The sequence below is a fragment of the Leishmania major genome, chromosome 35 (genome assembly GCF_000002725.2).
Source record: "Leishmania major strain Friedlin complete genome, chromosome 35".
NCBI classification, from domain to species: Eukaryota; Euglenozoa; class Kinetoplastea; order Trypanosomatida; family Trypanosomatidae; genus Leishmania; species Leishmania major.
The window spans coordinates 279,995-296,475 of NC_007284.2; the positions used below are offsets into that span (position 1 = coordinate 279,995).

General features: G+C 61.1%; 4 protein-coding genes across 4 annotated transcripts; all 4 read left to right on the forward strand.

The window, feature by feature from the left end:
• Window positions 1-1,558: 1,558 nt before the first annotated feature.
• Window positions 1,559-2,233, forward strand: LMJF_35_0580 (conserved SNF-7-like protein; the record flags this gene model as incomplete). Its single annotated transcript, XM_003722405.1, has 1 exon — window positions 1,559-2,233. The coding sequence occupies one exon, from the start codon at window positions 1,559-1,561 to the stop codon at window positions 2,231-2,233; it is 675 nt and encodes a 224-aa protein (XP_003722453.1).
• Window positions 2,234-3,712: 1,479 nt separating this feature from the next.
• Window positions 3,713-5,851, forward strand: LMJF_35_0590 (conserved hypothetical protein; the record flags this gene model as incomplete). Its single annotated transcript, XM_003722406.1, has 1 exon — window positions 3,713-5,851. One exon carries the CDS (start codon window positions 3,713-3,715, stop codon window positions 5,849-5,851), a length of 2,139 nt encoding a protein of 712 aa, XP_003722454.1.
• Window positions 5,852-6,525: 674 nt separating this feature from the next.
• Window positions 6,526-7,065, forward strand: LMJF_35_0600 (putative 60S ribosomal protein L18a; the record flags this gene model as incomplete). Its single annotated transcript, XM_003722407.1, has 1 exon — window positions 6,526-7,065. One exon carries the CDS (start codon window positions 6,526-6,528, stop codon window positions 7,063-7,065), a length of 540 nt encoding a protein of 179 aa, XP_003722455.1.
• A 1,208-nt stretch (window positions 7,066-8,273) lies between these two features.
• On the forward strand, window positions 8,274-15,794 carry LMJF_35_0610 (conserved hypothetical protein; the record flags this gene model as incomplete). The annotated part of the gene is made up of 1 exon (XM_003722408.1): window positions 8,274-15,794. The coding sequence occupies one exon, from the start codon at window positions 8,274-8,276 to the stop codon at window positions 15,792-15,794; it is 7,521 nt and encodes a 2,506-aa protein (XP_003722456.1).
• Window positions 15,795-16,481: the final 687 nt, after the last annotated feature.

Here is a 16,481-nt window from a genome sequence, read left to right on the forward strand (position 1 = left end):
CTTGTGCTTGGAAGCGGTGCCCTCGCTGACGGGAGGGGTGGGGGTGCAACTCAGTGCGTGGTATCTCAGCGCCCACTGCACCCCTCCCCCCCCCGCACACACACACACACACACCTCAACACTGTGTGGGGGGGGGAAGCCAGACATCAGCTGCCCCCTCCCTATCCCTTGTCAATGCCGAGCCGCTTCTGGCGGGTGACAAGGCCAAGCACTTATGACGTAGGGGGAAGTCGGGGCGATGTGTCGCTGCTGATGACGGGGGTCAAGTCCCTTGGGTGACGTGGCGTTCGATCAGCCTGCAACCGTGTTAGCACGTCTGCGCCATCGATGTTATAGGCAACGTGCCAGCGTGAACTGAAAGGTTCTCACACGATCCTCACTGCCTACTGGTGTGGGAAGCCTGAGCCGCCCCGAGGAATGCACCATTGGTGGCGAGCGGCCTGCGAGGCGGGCGGTGAGAAGAGTTGGAGGCGGAGGTCGTGTTGAGGTAACTGGGCCGGCGCATTACTGCAACGCGTGTGTCTACCGCTGCTTTGCACCATCGCGGATGTGTCCCTGCGACGCGCCATGTGGGCAGTAGAGTGGAGTGCAGCTCAGGTTCTCTCGCGTAGAATGGAAGCACGTTGAAGAAAAAGATGAAGTAGTGCGCCTACCTTCTCCGGGACGTGTACCAAAAAACACGGCGTCTGGCGAATGGAACGGCGTAGCCTGTGTGCGCTTGCGCAGTCACCACAACACGTTCGTGTGACAAGGGCGATGTGGCGCTGGTGCACCCCACAAGAGACCAAAAAAAAAGACGGAAGAGTACTACACGCACGCAACGCATCGTTGGTGCTTCCATATGCAGACTTGCTGCTCCGCCACGCTTCTCCGCCATTGACGCTCTCTTTGCCCCACTGTTTCTCTCCCTCTCTCGGTGTGCTGCTTGCTGCCTCCTCATATACGCACACGTACATGCACCCCGTATGCTGCTCCTTTCTCACCTACATCACCGCCTTTGTCTTCAGCCTTCTTCTTTTCTTGGTGCGTTCTGCTCTGCATCTCCCTTGCCTTCTCACACCTCTCCTTCTTCACTCCTCCCCCTCACTTGCCCTCCTTTCACGCCTTGTGGGCTTTCTTCGTGTTCTTTTTCTGTTTCGTGGCGGTGGGGCTCGTGGTTCGCGTGTGTACGTGTGTGTGTGTGTGTGTGTGTGCGGGAGGGTGGTTTTCTTTCGTTTACTTCCTCCTCCTCCCCCCCCCCGCCCACAGCGTCATCTCGCCCTCCCTCCCCCTCCCCCTCCTGTCTCTTCGTGGACGTATCCTGTTCTTCTTTTGTTCTTCATCCATTGGCATCTTCGGCTGCCCTCTTCCCGCGTCCCTCCTTTTTTTTTTGGTTGTTTTCACTGAAGCAAGTTTGGTCCGCTGTGCCGACGCTGATCGTGGTGTTGTGTGCGAACGCCGTTCATCTGTTCCTCTTCCATCTGCCTTTGCTCTGCTGCCTCACCGCCCTTCTTTCCTTCGTTTTTTAATTCGCTCACCGCGCACACACCCACGCCTTAACAGCAACATCATTAAAAAAATGAACCGCCTCTTCGGTAAGGCCAACAACGCCCCCAAGCCAACCTTGGAGGATGCCAGCAATCGCATCAGCTGCCGCTCAGACGTCGTCGATGCCCGCATCGCTAAGATCGACGCCGAACTGATGAAGGTGAAGGAGCAGATCCAGCGCTCGCGGGGCATGACGCAGAGCCGGCACAAGCAGCGAGCCGTGCAGTTGCTGCAGCAGAAGCGCATGTACCAGGGTCAGCAGGACATGATGATGCAGCAGCAGTTCAACGTGGATCAGCTGCACTTCACGACGGAGACGATGAAGGACACGCACGTGCAGGTGGACGCGATGAAGCAGGCGAACAAGGAGCTGCGTAAGGGCATGAAGAAGCTGAACATGGACAAGGTTGAGAACCTGCAGGACGAACTCGCCGATCTGTATGCGGACACGCAGGAGATTCAGGAAATCATGGGCCGCGCCTACAGCGTGCCGGAAGATATCGACGAGGACGAGATGCTTGGCGAGCTGGATGCGCTCGACTTCGACATGGAGAAGGAAAACGACGCTGACTACCTTGCTGACGCACTGGCTATGCCAGGTACGAAGCTGCCCGACGTGCCAACGGACAGCAAGGTTGATGCAGGCAGTCAGAAGGAGTCGAACACGGTGGACCCGTACAGCCTCGAGCAGCAACTGGGCCTGTGACAAGGTAGAGAAAAACAAACGAAAGGCGAAAAGAATGCACGTGCGAAAGCACCACGATCGAATCCGTGTCGGCTTTCTATGGGTGCAGCTTTGTTCTCCACTCCTTTTTTGTATGTCCTTGTCGCGTTGGCCACGCGAACAGCACGCGCCCATCTCCACGTATAGGCGCCTCGAATCCGTTGGCGTCCACGAAGAGTGTGTATTGTGTACGTGTTCCTGGCAGGACGACTCGGCACAGCTGTAAGCCAGCATATTCGCTGTCTCCCTCACTCTCTCAACCTCCTTGACACCCTTGGGCAGTCCTCAGCAGAGAAGTCGAGCTCATATGGGCGGGAGGCTCGGTCGTGCTGTATGATATCTGCTCCGTACCTGCTTTGCTCGCTGCCCTTTCCTTCTCGCTTTCTCCAGAGATGTAGTGCCATCCTCTCTTCTTCGACAGTGCATGAGGAGAGGGATGGGGATCAAGCACGCACATACGCACGTAGCGATACCGGAATCAAGGATATATCAGTGATTCATGTCTGCCGTGGTGCTTCAGCGGTTGCGGTGGCAGGGCATGGGGTGGAGGAGGGGGGGGGGGCGCACAGCTAGACACTTGCACGCACTGAAAACGATCGTGGTTTTCAGTGTGTCTGCTTCGGCTCAGAGGAACCGATGGTGCCCTACTCCTGTGTCAGCCTCGTCTCTCCTTCCTCTGTTTCGCTTGTGCTCGTCACTTTCAAATGCTTCTCTCCCCCCACCTCCCACCCCCTCCTCACTCCACCACCACCGCCGCCACTGCCCCTACCCTTAACTTCCCCCTCGGTCTTGTGGACGAGAGAGGGGGAACATCGACAGGTGCGCTGGTATGTTGCATAGGTGCGCGTGTGCGTCCCTTCATGCCGTGTTCTTGTTGCCTCGATGAATGTTTTGTTTTCGTTTGCTTTTCCGTGGAGATATGCACCTGCGTACGGGTGGGGTAGATGGCTGTGATGTGATTTTGTGTGTGTGTGTGTATGTGCATGTGTGTGTCTTCCTCTTTTTTCTTGTTTCGCAGCTGTGTTGCGCACATGCGAAACGTCTGAGGGAACGGAAAGAGGTTCTCTCAACAGTAGCAAGATGTGCACGTATGGGTTGGCAACGAGCTCCGTGTTTGGGGGTGTGAGACCTCAGAGTGCGCCCATCCGCACAGCCTCCGCTTTACTGGCACCAACGAAGAGGTGTTGCTCTTCGGATATTCTGCCGCTCTTCCTGTGTAGAAGCTGAGTCGATACGTGAGTCGCAGCTCGGCCCCGCTGCTGTCCTCATCCCTCTCGCTTCGTGGCGCACCCCCGGGGCACTGTTGCACGCTGCTGCCACCGCCACCCTGTCGCTGCTCTATTTTCCCTTCCCTCCCCCTCCCACCCCGTCGTTTTCTCACTGATATGCGTGCGTGTGCTGTCACGCGCATGGGCGACTGACCCAACGCTCGACACGCGGCAAAAAGTCTTTTCCTTTCCTATGCCCCACCCGGCGATACTCTCCGAGCATACCATAGCAAGGGGCGTGCACGCGTCATGTCTGCCCGTGTCGATTCCGCATCAGCTCCCCGCCCTCGAGGTTTTCGGCCAGGCACCTGTGCCGCACCGCGTTTCTACGTCTTGCACGCTCTTGCGAGTACACCGGCGCTCGGCATATGAACCGGCTCGTGCGCAGGATCGATGTGCCAACACCGCCGCGGCGGTAGTCGTTGCAGAGTGGGGCTCGTGCCCAGAGCTCGCAGTGCCACCTGCAGGCGGCGATGAGGCTTCTTTATTTCGTTACCGCTGCAGCGGAGGCCCAGGTGCCAGCTCCGCAGCACCACCATCGAACGTTACGTGCTCTACTCAGTGGGTGGTCCTGAGAGTGCGCTGTGTATCGCACACAGGTAGCGCAGCTGAATTCGAGAGCTACCGAAGCGGTGGTGGTGCCTGTCAAGAGTGGATGGAGTGGCGTCTTCGACTGGGCACCGTCTTGTACGCCTCCGACTGGCAGTTTCTCGTCTCTCAGCAAGAGCGAGAAGAAGCAACGACCGGCAGCTCCTTCGATCTCGGCGTCACTGGTGCGAAGAGAGAGCAAACTGTCAGAGCAGACATGGATGCGCTCAGCACGTTCTTTCCCGCGCTGCACCACGGTCGCTACTACTCTACAGCGCAGGCCTTTGTGCACCACTGTCGGCACAGCGACGAACACCTCGTCTGGTGTGAAAAAGATCCCCTTTTATCGGTGGAGTGGGCGAGTGTGAAAGAGGCGCAGTTAGAAGTGCCGACACACCATGACGCGGACTCGCCCACGGCCAAGAGGTGCGGCAACGCTGGAGTAGAATGCACCTCGGTTGTGGGGCCGGAGAACGTGGATATGTGGCGGTCGCACGTGGGCAGAAGCCGCAAGCGCCGGCGTCGCTGGCTGTCACAGCGCGGACGCGAATGCCCTAGTGTACGGGCTCGCCACGACGCAGTTTCGGCATTTACGCATCATCGATCCACTCGAGCGACCGCTCTTTCTTGTTCCGTTGGCACAACCGCCGCCACCAGTGCCACGGCGCTGGACTCGATCTATTGTGCGTACCTTCTTGGGCTGAAGCATCATCGCGACTGCCCCTCGGCAAGCGGCGAAGGGTCAGTGTCCACGACTGCCGCAGCCCCAGCAGGCGTTCAGAATCAGTGCAGCGAATCTCCAAATGTGCCGCAGCCGTCGCTGTACACCTCGAGTGAGGACGTTGAAGAAGTGCTGCAGTCGTCGACTTACGCGCGCTGGTACCTTGCCCTGCGTCCGGCGTGCCGATCCGCCCTTTACGTACCACGCAGCGGTCGAGCGGCGGCGGCGGCGGCGGTGACAGTGGAGGCGAGAGGTGCGGAAAAGGCTGCCTCCGATGAAGTACGCCGCAGGGCTCTACAGGAGGTATTGCTGCACGGCATCGCCGTCTCTCTGGCACTTTGGTTTTGCACGCGCAGCAGCAGCACCTGTGACTCTGTCGAGGTGTGTGCGCTGCAGCAACGCGAGCCTTCCCCAACCCCCTTCACGACATCCACAGGAGACGCCACCGTACTCGTCGCAGCGCTATTGAGGGATTGGTGGAGTCAGCTCAGCCAGGAGGCGACTGAGTTCTCTGCGTCTGCGACAACCGCACGAGCTGGCCCGCAGCGACGATGGAACCGTTGCTGTATCGCCCACCAGGTGTGGGCGAGTCTTCAGATGTGGGACTGTGCTAGCAGCCTGCGTCCTGCTGCAACCATGGTGCCTCCACCAGCGCCGGTGGCGCATCTCTGTGTGGCCTGCGCGATCGTCGTGACACGCGTTTACCGCAGCCAAGAGCAGATGCTGTGGTGGAGTGTGTGTGCAGCGACGGCGAAACCAAGTCAAGCATGTGCTGACAAGGCGGCCGACTGTGATGCATCGGCTGGAGCGCGGTCAACGCGAAGCGACACTAACGGTGGTGCTGCTGACGGCAGTGGCCGAGCGCCCAGCATGGATGAAGTCGCGTCAAACATGTGGTGCACCTCCGCGTCGTGTCGACTTCCTCGCATGTCAGTCAAAGAGAGCCGCCGCTGGTACGACGATTACCGCGCATGCATGGACCTGGTCCTGCAGCTTCTGTTAGCCGAGCAGCAACAGCACTGAGCACCGTGACGCAGGCATGCAGAGCGTCAGAGGTGAGTGAAGCTGCTCTCACGCACGCGGCGCGCCTCTCGCGCCCTCCTTCTCCTAAAGCGACGGCGCGAGCTTCCGTTCTGTTCCGTCTTTTAACTGCTATGTGGCTTAGAGCGGCGGTGTGCCGCCGGTGCTCCTAGCGCACCCAGACACGCCGCGCGCGCGTCTTTTCTCTGCTAGCTACCGCGCAAAACGCATGAACGGACAGCAACAAGAAAGAGGCACAAAGCCGCCGCTGCACGAACGCGTGCTACTCCCGAAACTTTCAATGCGTGTAGGCTTCCATCTTCTGCCGAGATGTCGGTGCGCACTCATCGCGCCGTTGCCACGCATGTCCGACGACGCACTTATCATGCCCTTCCCCCCCCCCACACACACACACCACCACCACCACCACATCCTCTTCGGAAGGGTGCATGCCAGCGCCCCAAACGCCCTCCGTGTGCTTGCATCTTCGCATATGCTGACGCTCGCAGCATTCGCAACTTGAGGTGTCCACCATTGCCATCAACGCTCCCAGTCCTCCATTCCTTTCCGGTCCTCTTAATCCTCTTGATCGCTCTCTCTTTTTCGCTTTAACATCTCCCCACACATCCGCACCTCTTTTCCGGCACATGTTGGTGTAGTGAACCACAGAGGAAACAATGGTCAAGCCGCACTTGCGCCACTACCAGGTGGTCGGCCGCGAGTCGCCCTCGGAGAAGAACCCTGAGCCGACCGTGTACAAGTTTGAGGTGTTCGCCCCAAACTTCGTCGTCGCCAAGAGCCGTTTCTGGCGCATGATGAGGGTCAAGAACAAGGTCAAGGCCACTCACGGTGACGTGCTCTCCTGCAAGGTCGTGAAGGATGCGAAGCTGGTGGCGCGCAACTACCTGGTCGACATCGCGTACTACAGCCAGCGCTGCGGCTACACGCGCATGGTCAAAGAGTTCCGCGACGTTTCCAAGACTGGCGCCGTGAGCCAGGCGTACCACGATCTGGCCTCCCGCCACCGTGCCCGCTACCACAACATCGAGGTGCTGAACGTGAAGAGCATCCCGGACCACGAGGTGAAGCACCTGAGCATTGCCCAATACCACGCCCCGAACCTGTCCTTCCCACTCCTGCAGCGCCGCACCAAGGCGACCCGCAAGGACCGTGCCATCTTCGTCAAGAAGAACACGAAGCGCGCCGTGGTGGCGTGAGGAAAGAGCTGTTGAAACAAGAACAGACGGCAGAGGAGAAAGGGAGCGTACCAGCACGCACATTCGCGCACGCATATGCTTGCAGACACATGTGTGTATGTATGGGACTGTACGCGTATGTGATTGTGTGTGTGTGTGTGTGTGTGGAAACGCCCACTCCCTCTGCCCTCGTCCCTTGTCTCCTGGCTGCTGGTAGGGGGTTCGGGTATCGTGTGTGCGTGGTTGTGTGTCGGTCTCGTTGTCGGCGCAGGCACGTACTTGCCAAGCACGATTGTTACAGCTATCTCGTTCTTCGCGGGTTGCGTGTATGCGCAACTGCTGATGTTCTCTCGCCTTTCGTTTTTTCTCGCTCCCTCCTTTGGATCTTGCTGGATTGCGTATTTTTGTTGGTTCGCGATGGTAATCCAGCGGCGTTGCCCCCTCCCCCCCCCCCCACACACACACACACCACCGACACACATATGCTGTTGTTGCCGGGAGGAGAAACATCGGCGCTGGCCACCGGCGACACGAAAAGAAGTGAAGGGAATCGGGAAAGCGAGACAAAGAGAAGCAGTGGACAACGGCAGCTGAAGGAGACGGCGCGTCACGCCGCTTGACGTGTGTTCTGTGAAGGCTCTCGGACTTTAGCGCGACTTCATGGTTCGCGTGTTTCGTTTCGTTGTTTCCTCTTTTCGTGTTTGTTTCCGTCATTTTATATGTCAAAACCAAACAAAATAAAAGCACCTCAATAGCCATCAGCAAAACCTCTCCCACCCCGCACCGGTGGTGTGGGTGCGGGTGTGGGGACAGGGGCAGGGGGTGCGTATGCGAGAGACGCGGAAGAACTTATCTTTTGTTGTTCGCAGTCTGCGGTGCTTAGCCTCCGAGGCGGGGAGACGGCTTTGTGGGCCAACACACACCACCCTGCCTCTCGCTTCCGGTGCGCCTTCGCTTTGCATCCGCTTGTGGAAGGAGGAGGTTCATACCAGCTCTGCAAGGACGTGGGCCAGTGTTCCTTGTGCGTTTCCTATTCTCCCTCCTGTCTTTCGTCCTTTCCAACCCACACGTCTGCGGCTCGCTTGTATTGCTAAGCACAACGGAAGCGGTGGAGCAGTGCACAGCGACAAGTACTGTGTATGTAGGGCGCACTACTGCCTCTAGCATGACATTCCCCCTCCATTCCCCTTGAAAGCCCGTTACCCTGACTCCACTTCACTCACGGACACATGGAGAGCAGCATCAGCGAACAGCACCACGTGTTGGCATGTGCGACGACGTTGCACGTCACACTCCTCACAAGCCACTACGCTGAGGCATCCCAGAGGGACGATGCCGCGGCCGCCAGCAGCAACAACGCCGCCGCTGGGCACCGACGCGAGGCGCCACCGAGCATGAAAGCGAGCAGCAGCACCACCCATACAAAAGTTGCCGGGAGTGAAGAGGTCGAAGTCTACAGCTGCAGCTCAGCGGTGGAGCAACTGGACACAGTGGCCCGTGTGCTGTGCACCATCCTGCGGCAGCAGAGCTCCGCCAGCAAAGGCGGGGTAGCGGACGCGGCACGGCGCATCCAAATGGCAAAGGCCGTACGAGACAATGCCGTGCCGTGGTTCAAAGTCGCGGCTGCAGCTGCAGCCGCTCAAGGGGATGAGCCACACGACCACTGTTTGCCCCGTCACTCTTCGGAGAGCCCCGGTGACAGTTACTTGAGCCTGGCTCCAACGTTGTCTGTCACGGCCCCGTCCTTGTGTGCCGCTGGAGCGAAGGAAGGTGGTGCTCAACGCCCTGCCGGCGGCAATGGCCACAGAAACACACCGCAGCAACAGCGCCAAAGCTCCGTCAGACTCTCGACCTCGCGCAGCTCGATGCACTCCTCGTCGATGTTCTCGGGGATGCAGCGCCACATGAATGAAATGGAGCAGGAACAGCGTCAGTTTTATCTCGCTAAAGAACTGCCACCGTGTGAGCTGGTCATGATTCCAGGTGAGACTCCAGCGTCTGCTCCCTCGTGCGTCATTTTTGTGTACCGCTTGGCTCATGAGGAAGACGTGCTCGCCGAGCTTTCGGCCCTCTCTGCGGCAGAGCAGAGCAGCAGCGCAGAGAAGATGGATGCACCCGCAGCCGACAGCGTCGAGCCCTCTGGCAGGGAGAAGCGCGACACATGCGTCTTCCAGGCCGCCGCGATTGTCACACGCGCCCTTTGGAGCACCATTCGGCCGATCCTGCGGAACCACCTGCATGCCACCAGCAGCAGCGTTATTCCGGCTCACGTGCCTGTTGTGTGGGCCATGGCAGATCCGCGAATGGTGAGCGGCTTTCTTCCCTACACCTCCAACGACGCGGACCACGTTTTCTCGCCGTACGCCTGCCCCGCTCCTGTGAGTCCGTCATCCATCCGCAGCCCGGACGAGACAGCCGCCGTGGAACGCTGGGTGCGGCTGGTGCCACGCACAGCTTTCTATCTCTATGACCCCTCGGCCAGCAGCGCTGCTGTGCAAGACACGCTCGCTGTGTTGCAAGCACACCTGGCAAAATGGACGTACTCCCAAGCGAGCTCTCCGAGGGCACCCCGTCCGTTCAGCAGCGGAGACACAAAGAAGCCGATGCCCCCACAGCGCGGTGGCGGCAGTTCACAAACGGGGGCAGCGACGAAGGCAACTCGTGCGAACGGGCCGGCGCCCAGCGGATCGCGAGGTTCTAAGGGCCGCAGCGGGCGAGGCGCAGCCGGGGCAGCAGGCGCAGCAGCAGGGAATACGTCGGCACTCGCGCCATCTGCACCGCATCAAACGGCGCTACAGTCTCGACAGCTGAGTATGGGGATCGACCTGCAGGCGACGCCGGCGGAGTTCCCGTACTGCACTACCAACCCGCGCTCCCTCGCGTATTACCTCTACGCGAGAGGCGTAGCATCAGCGCCATCACCACCACAGGTCGCAGCGCTGGCAGCACCATCGCCGTCGCCAGCAGGCCTCGAGGGAGAGCTGACGTCGTACCTTAGCAAGATGGCCGCCTTTCAACAGGCAGTGGTGACCGTGTCGGAGGCGGATATGCCGGGATCGGCGACGGAAGGAGCGTTCGAGCGGATGTGGTGTGCGCACGCGCCCCTGCTGCGGTGGGTGCACGCGTACCTGAGCGATTCCGTTGCCAGCACGGCGACTAGCGGCTCAGCGGTGGAGCAGGTAAGCAGCGGCGCCGACGGCGATCCTCGAGCGGGGCACCAGCGCCCCTCTGTCGCGTTGGAGAAGGCCGTTCACCTGTCGCTATCCCGACGTTTGCCTGACGATTCCAGGTGGCCCCTGCCTCTGTGGAAAGTGGCAGCGTTGCCCATCGCACCAGTGCCTCCCTTGACGCTGCTCTGCCGCGGGCCGGATGATGCTGCCACGTCGACAAGCGCCGCGACAGATAGCGTCGCGCAGTGGGCCGCTGCTGTGCTGTCGGTTGTAGTCGATTATGGTAAGACTGTGGGTGGCACGGAGGGGAACAGCAAGACACCCCTGATGCCGCTGCTGAGCCGCCTCGTGCGCCTCATCGACGCATACAACGGATGGTCTTTGAATAATAGTCTGACCCCGGCGCGGGGCGCCCGTAGCGACGGTCGCAACGGCACACGCGTTGCGGCCGCAGAGAAGGCAGCAGGTGATTACTCCGTGGATGCGTCGGCGGCGGTGCAGCGGTCAATCGCATCGGCGTGTTGCACGGGTGGCGTCTTCAACATCATGAGCGCCGTGTGTGCATGGATGGCCACGGTGAGCGAGTCACTTCTGCTCCAGAAGCCATCGTGTGAATTAACGGCTTTGTGTGCGACGCCAGAGTCGCCGGTGTCGCGCAGCGCGGGAGGGCATCTCGTCAGCGACGCCGCAACCGCCATGTCGATCCCGCCTTCTGGGCTGTTCCGACGGTATGCGCAGCCATTTCAGAAGCTGTCGGTGCCGAGTAGCGGAGGCGCAAAGGCCCTCATGAACGCTGGGACTCTAGCGGCCACCGTTCCCCGGCTTCCCAAGACTACGGAGACGCGGGCCAGTGATTCAGCGGCAGCGGCAGCGCCAGAGGGGAAGCGTTGCGCCGTGACAACGTCGGCACGTGTTCACCACCACAACGCAGATGTGGTGCTGCCGCCGTACCCTCAGGAAGTGTTGTGGATGATTCGACACGTCATCGCCAAGAACACAGGACACTTCGAAGTGAACGTTGCCCGCGGCACCGACACTGTCACTCCCACGGTGGCCCGCACGGGGTTGCCGCCTTCAATGCTCGACCTGGCAACTGGGGGCTCCTCCTCGCTCGCAACGCGCCAGAGCACAATGGCCACGATGACCATCGCGACGCCGAGCACCGGGCTCTTTCTGCAGCAGCAGCGGCGCCGGCTGCGCTGGCAAACGTCTGGCGTTGCAACAAAGCTTCAGCCCTACTTGCAGGGTGTACATCTCATCAAGGAGATGGCCCGCAATCTTCTCGGTCGTCGCCCGCTGGCTGAGGCGGCAGTGGCACTGCAGGAGGCGTTAGAGTCAACGCTGGCCGCTCCACAATGTGAGGTGGCCGCCGGAGAAGGACGCGGTGGAAGCGTGTCGGCACGGTCGCATCAGAGCCGGAAAAAGCACTGTGGAGGGTCAGCCGAGGCTAGCACTACGGGCACGGAGCAGGTTAGCGCGCTGGACCTACTACAGCGCTACTTGGTCTCCGTGGACCCGATGCAAGCGCACCTGTCAACCAAGTCGAAGCCAGTGGCGCTGCAGCGCCCCGCGCTGGTGCCGGAGCTCCACCCCAGCAAGGAGAACAGCGAAAGCGAAATGCTGGCGACGCGAGCGGCGGCAGAGAACCTCATGCCTCGCATTTACGAGCACACGCTTCAGCAGGCATTTCTGTATCAGCTACTGCGAGAGACCAAGTTGGAGTCGACGCGCCATTCAGCCTCGCTGCCCAGTTATGGTCACACCTCCACAGCGGCCAGGGAGGAAGCTGTCTGCGAGGACGACGACTGGAGCGTGACGCAGCAGCTGCCAGTGCAGGCCATTGCGGCGTCCATTGTCAACTTTCAGGAGCGTTTTGGTGCCCACAACGTTGTGTGGCGCTCCTGCGCCCTTCACTACCGTCCCCTCCAGTCACCAACCCCGACTGCGGCCGGTAGTGCCGGCAGAGGCATCGACGCAGTTGCGTCAACAGAGGAAGACAAAGATGGTGAGGTGCACCGCACGTCTGCCTACGCGCACAACGCCCTCAACGTGCACCCGACACGAAGAGTGACACACATGTGGGTTGCCGGGGTGGCAGTGCCGGATGTGCAGATGGCAGAGTACATCAAGAAAGAGAGGGGGCCGAACTCCGACGCGAAGGCGTGGCAGAGCAGCCGCCCCTCGCTGGGACAGCGGCGCTCGCGTAGGTGGGTGGACATGGTCCCCCGCGCAGGGACCGTGACCTCGGTGGAAGTCTACGCACTGTGGCAATCGCTGCTACAGCAGCAGCAAGGCAGTGACGCGACGATGCAGCTGCGCGCGGGGCCAGCAGAGTTAACGATACGTACAATGCACAACCTCATCTCCCAGTACGTGCAGCGGCACGCCGAGGTGTCGACGTCACTTGTCGGCGCGAGTGGCATGTCGTCGACGCCTTCTGAAAGTGCAATGGCTACAGAGAGCTCCACGATGCGCTTCGATATTCACGAGACCCTCTATCCGTATGGCGATGCGGTGTTGGAGGTGTGGGTGAGTGAGGCGCAGCGTCTGTGCCGCTACATCAAAGCCACCGAGGTCATCGCTACTCTGCACGCGAAGTCGTCGAGCACGGGAGTCAGCAACGTGCACCTGACCGTTCACTGGGATGACGGACTTCTTTTCACGTGCACAGGCGGCAGCGGCAGACAAGATTGCAGCAGTATGGTTCCACCCATCGATTTAACGCTCACCACCTGCAATGCGGTCTTTCAGTGGCGCGACGGTGAGTCACGCATCCGCCTTCGCCACTACCCAAACACCTCATCCAGCACCACGGCGGCCGCCGCGGTGGCGCTGAAGGAGCTGAGCGGGCAGCCGACAGCTACCTTGCCGCAAGGCGGCATCATTGAGACGTGCGCAGCCCTCCTCGAGGAGCGCGTCACCCTCTACTGCGTCCACCACTGCCCAACAGAATTCACCGCAGCAACATCGGTGGAGCTGGAAGCGTCGTCCGAAAAGGAGACGAGCTGTGAGGTCGACGAGCGCACCGGCGTGGTGCATCGCTTCTATGCTTCGGGGATGCAGCAGTTGTTGTTTCCTAGCGGTGCAACCATGGTACGGCGGCCGCTGAAACCGGTCGTCGCTAAGTCAGCGGCGCCCAAGTCGGCCTCGCAGTATTGTGACACCTTGGTGACGCTGGACGGTCGTTGCTTTGTACGCAACGGCAGTGGCACCGGGGACACCTCTGCGAACGCACCCGCTGCCGGATCGAAGACGGTTCAACCCAGCGCGTTTCAGCGCGTACAGGTGCGCATCGCGCGTGCTAACTCCAAAGGCATGAAGAGCGGCACTGGCGCCCATGACGCGCAGGCCCCGCCCTTCATACACACCGAGATCACCTACGATGCGGTCCACCATTGCTATATGCGCTCCCGCCAAGACGGCTTGACGGTGGCAGAGTACGAGTCTTTGGCCTCCTACTCGGAGACCAACGCCAAAAAGAACGGCGGCCGCGCGGGCGCCGTGCTTGCCCGGGTCGTCGTGTTTCCAGACGGCACCACCATCACGACGGTCGCGCCGCGCGAGGCGCGGCGGCGTGCGCTCGTGCGCCGCCCCGATGGCACTTCCGCGTCAGCGTCGCTCTCTTCTCCAACCTTGTGCGCGCTGCTGGAAGAGCTGCAGGCGGTGGAGGACAGCCTTTTTGGGGCGGCGGATGACGCAGCAGAGCTCTCCGTGCGGTGGTGCGTGGAAGCGTCGACCATGCCTCGAGTGTATCTTGCGCCCGCTCCGGTGGGGAGCAGCGAAGAAGCGAGGGAGTGCGAGGCTCTCTTTGTTGCCGTCTTCGGTGATGGAACGGTCTTGCAGCGGCGATGGGCGGCCGCGCCGACGCTGCCAGCCGCGTTCTCCACCGTAGGCACCGAAGCAAAAGCAGGCGAGGATGATGGTTTGGAGGGTGGGGAAGTCGGAGAAGGCGGCGCACATAGTGCCCCCGCGTACCGCGGGGGTTCGTTTGAAACGGTGCTTGCACGTCCTTCCACCAGCGCTGTGCGCGTCCTTCATCAGCACGCCATCGCCACGATTGAGCCCGCTGACGTGCTCGCCACCATCACGCACGCCTCTCCTGCTGCGTACGCGGTGGGGCAGGGACTGCTGTTCTTTGATCTAGCGTGCGGCGGTGGCATGCGCATGGTGGATGGGGCGCGGTGCGTGTGGGAGGTGCGCGGGCTGGCGGAAGCCAACGACGCACCGCAGGTGCTGCACCCGGAGCGCCCAAGCACGTACGAGGAGTTGCTACGCGCCCTGGTGAGTCCCCACTACAGTCCTCATCGTCTGCCCCGGGCAGCGCAGCTGATGTATGCGCGCGAGCAACGGCGAGAGACCGCAGCTTACGCGCGCCAGCGGGCCGCTGGGTGGTGCCCGTCTCTTCTGCGGCGGATGCGCGAGATAGCCGAGCCGTTCATTCGGACTGCGCAGCTGCTCCGCACAGACGTGCTGGCGCCCATCGAGACTGCCGCAGCTGCAGCCGAAGAACGAGCTTTTAGCGCTTGCAGCGCTCCTGATACGGACCCCTCCACCGCCGTCAAAGGAGGCGCCACGGCGGCGGCGCGGACCGGCTCTTCTTCAACGGGCATTGCACCGCAGTGCATGTCGCGTGTCTTACCAATTTGCTTTGGCCAGCTCGATAACGGCGAGGCCATCCGCTACTGGCACGTGAGCGAGGTGCTTTCCTCGCTCTCCGAGTCATGCGCATCGTCCACGCCGGCAGCAGCATCGGAGCCGCATGTGATCCAGCGCCTGGTGCCAGGGATCGCGACGGACAGTGTGTTAGGGTACATCAGCACCGCTCCGGGGCACGCATACGGCGCTGACGCGATTGGCGTTCTTCTCTGCGGACACCCGGCCGCTACCAGCGGCTATCGCGGTGTCCTTTGGCAGCGCTTGGCGACTGTCACCCGACTCTCCCTGCTCTTCTCTGGAGTATTGGCTCCGGCCATACCCCCGGCCATCAGGCGACCCTTGCCTGCATCCTTTGCTTCTGGTGCTCCCTCCCCCGCTCCTGAGAGCAGTAGCGCCTACACGACGTCCCTACCCCCGTTGGCCGTGCTCCTCAGCCATGGCAGTCGCTGGCTCCCCCCCACCCTTCAGCCACCGCAGCAGTTTGGTGCCTATCAGAGGAAGCGGCCCGCTGTCGGCGCTGGAACAGAAGTTGAGTACGCCGATGTGGCGTGGGTGCGCGATTCAACGGCTGCCCTTTCCAACGCGGCGGCCAGCACCGCTTATGTCCAATATGTGCTGGACCAAGTAAACCCCTTCACGGCTTTGAGGACCTCGCGCGCGGCGCTGCAGAGAGAAGTGGCGCGAAGGGAGCTGTACCGCCACGAGCAGCTCGCACAACTGAGTCATTACCACCGTGTGCTAAGCAGTCAGTGGCCGATGGAGACGCCAGCCGCGGCGCGGGAAGAGCAGGTGCGGCTGGAAATGCGCTTTGAGGAACTGCAACGTGGTCTACAGTCCGCGGCGCCGTCACCAGCAACAGTGAGTTGCCTCCCCCTCCCATCCGCGATTGGTGGACCCGGCAAGAGCGAGCGCATGGTGGTGTAGGACGGTTAGATGCAGACGTCTGTGTGACTAGCAACTAGCTCTTTCCCTTTTTTTCTTCACGGATGTAAATGAAGCTCATGCGTGTATGCCCGTCTGAACACACGCTGTCGTTCTTGTGGATAAGTCTCCAGTCCCGACGCCGCGACGTCTTTGCTTGCGCGCTGGTACGTCGCTGCTCCACCGGAAAGGGAGTAGGTGGGTGTCGTGTACTCATGCTCCGTACCCGGGTCTCGCTCATCCTCTCGTTTCTTCTCGTCCCGCTCGACAGCTGGCCGAGTCGTTCGTGGTCGCCGCTGATGTACGCTACCGCAACGCGAAGGGGAAACGGGCACCGCGCTTGTTCATGTGTGTGCTTCTGCCAAGTGATGTGCGCGTGACAGCGCACATGTCAGGAGCCCCCCCCCACACACACACACACACCAAAGAACAACGTGGCGTTTCTTCACATTCGCTTTCCCCCTCTTGTAGGAGCGGGCAAGGGATGAAGATGGGGTATAAGCTGGGGTGCGTGTGGCTCTGCGAAAGCGGGCGCGTGGAGAGGTGACAACCTCGTGCGTGTGGGAATTGGTGTGGCGGGGTACAGCGGACAGGCAGCCGTTTGCAGCGCGCGCGCCTCTAGGAACGCGTCACCCTCTTTTGTACCAGGCGGCACTCACCCCACCCCCTACCACCTTTCTCCTCCACCGG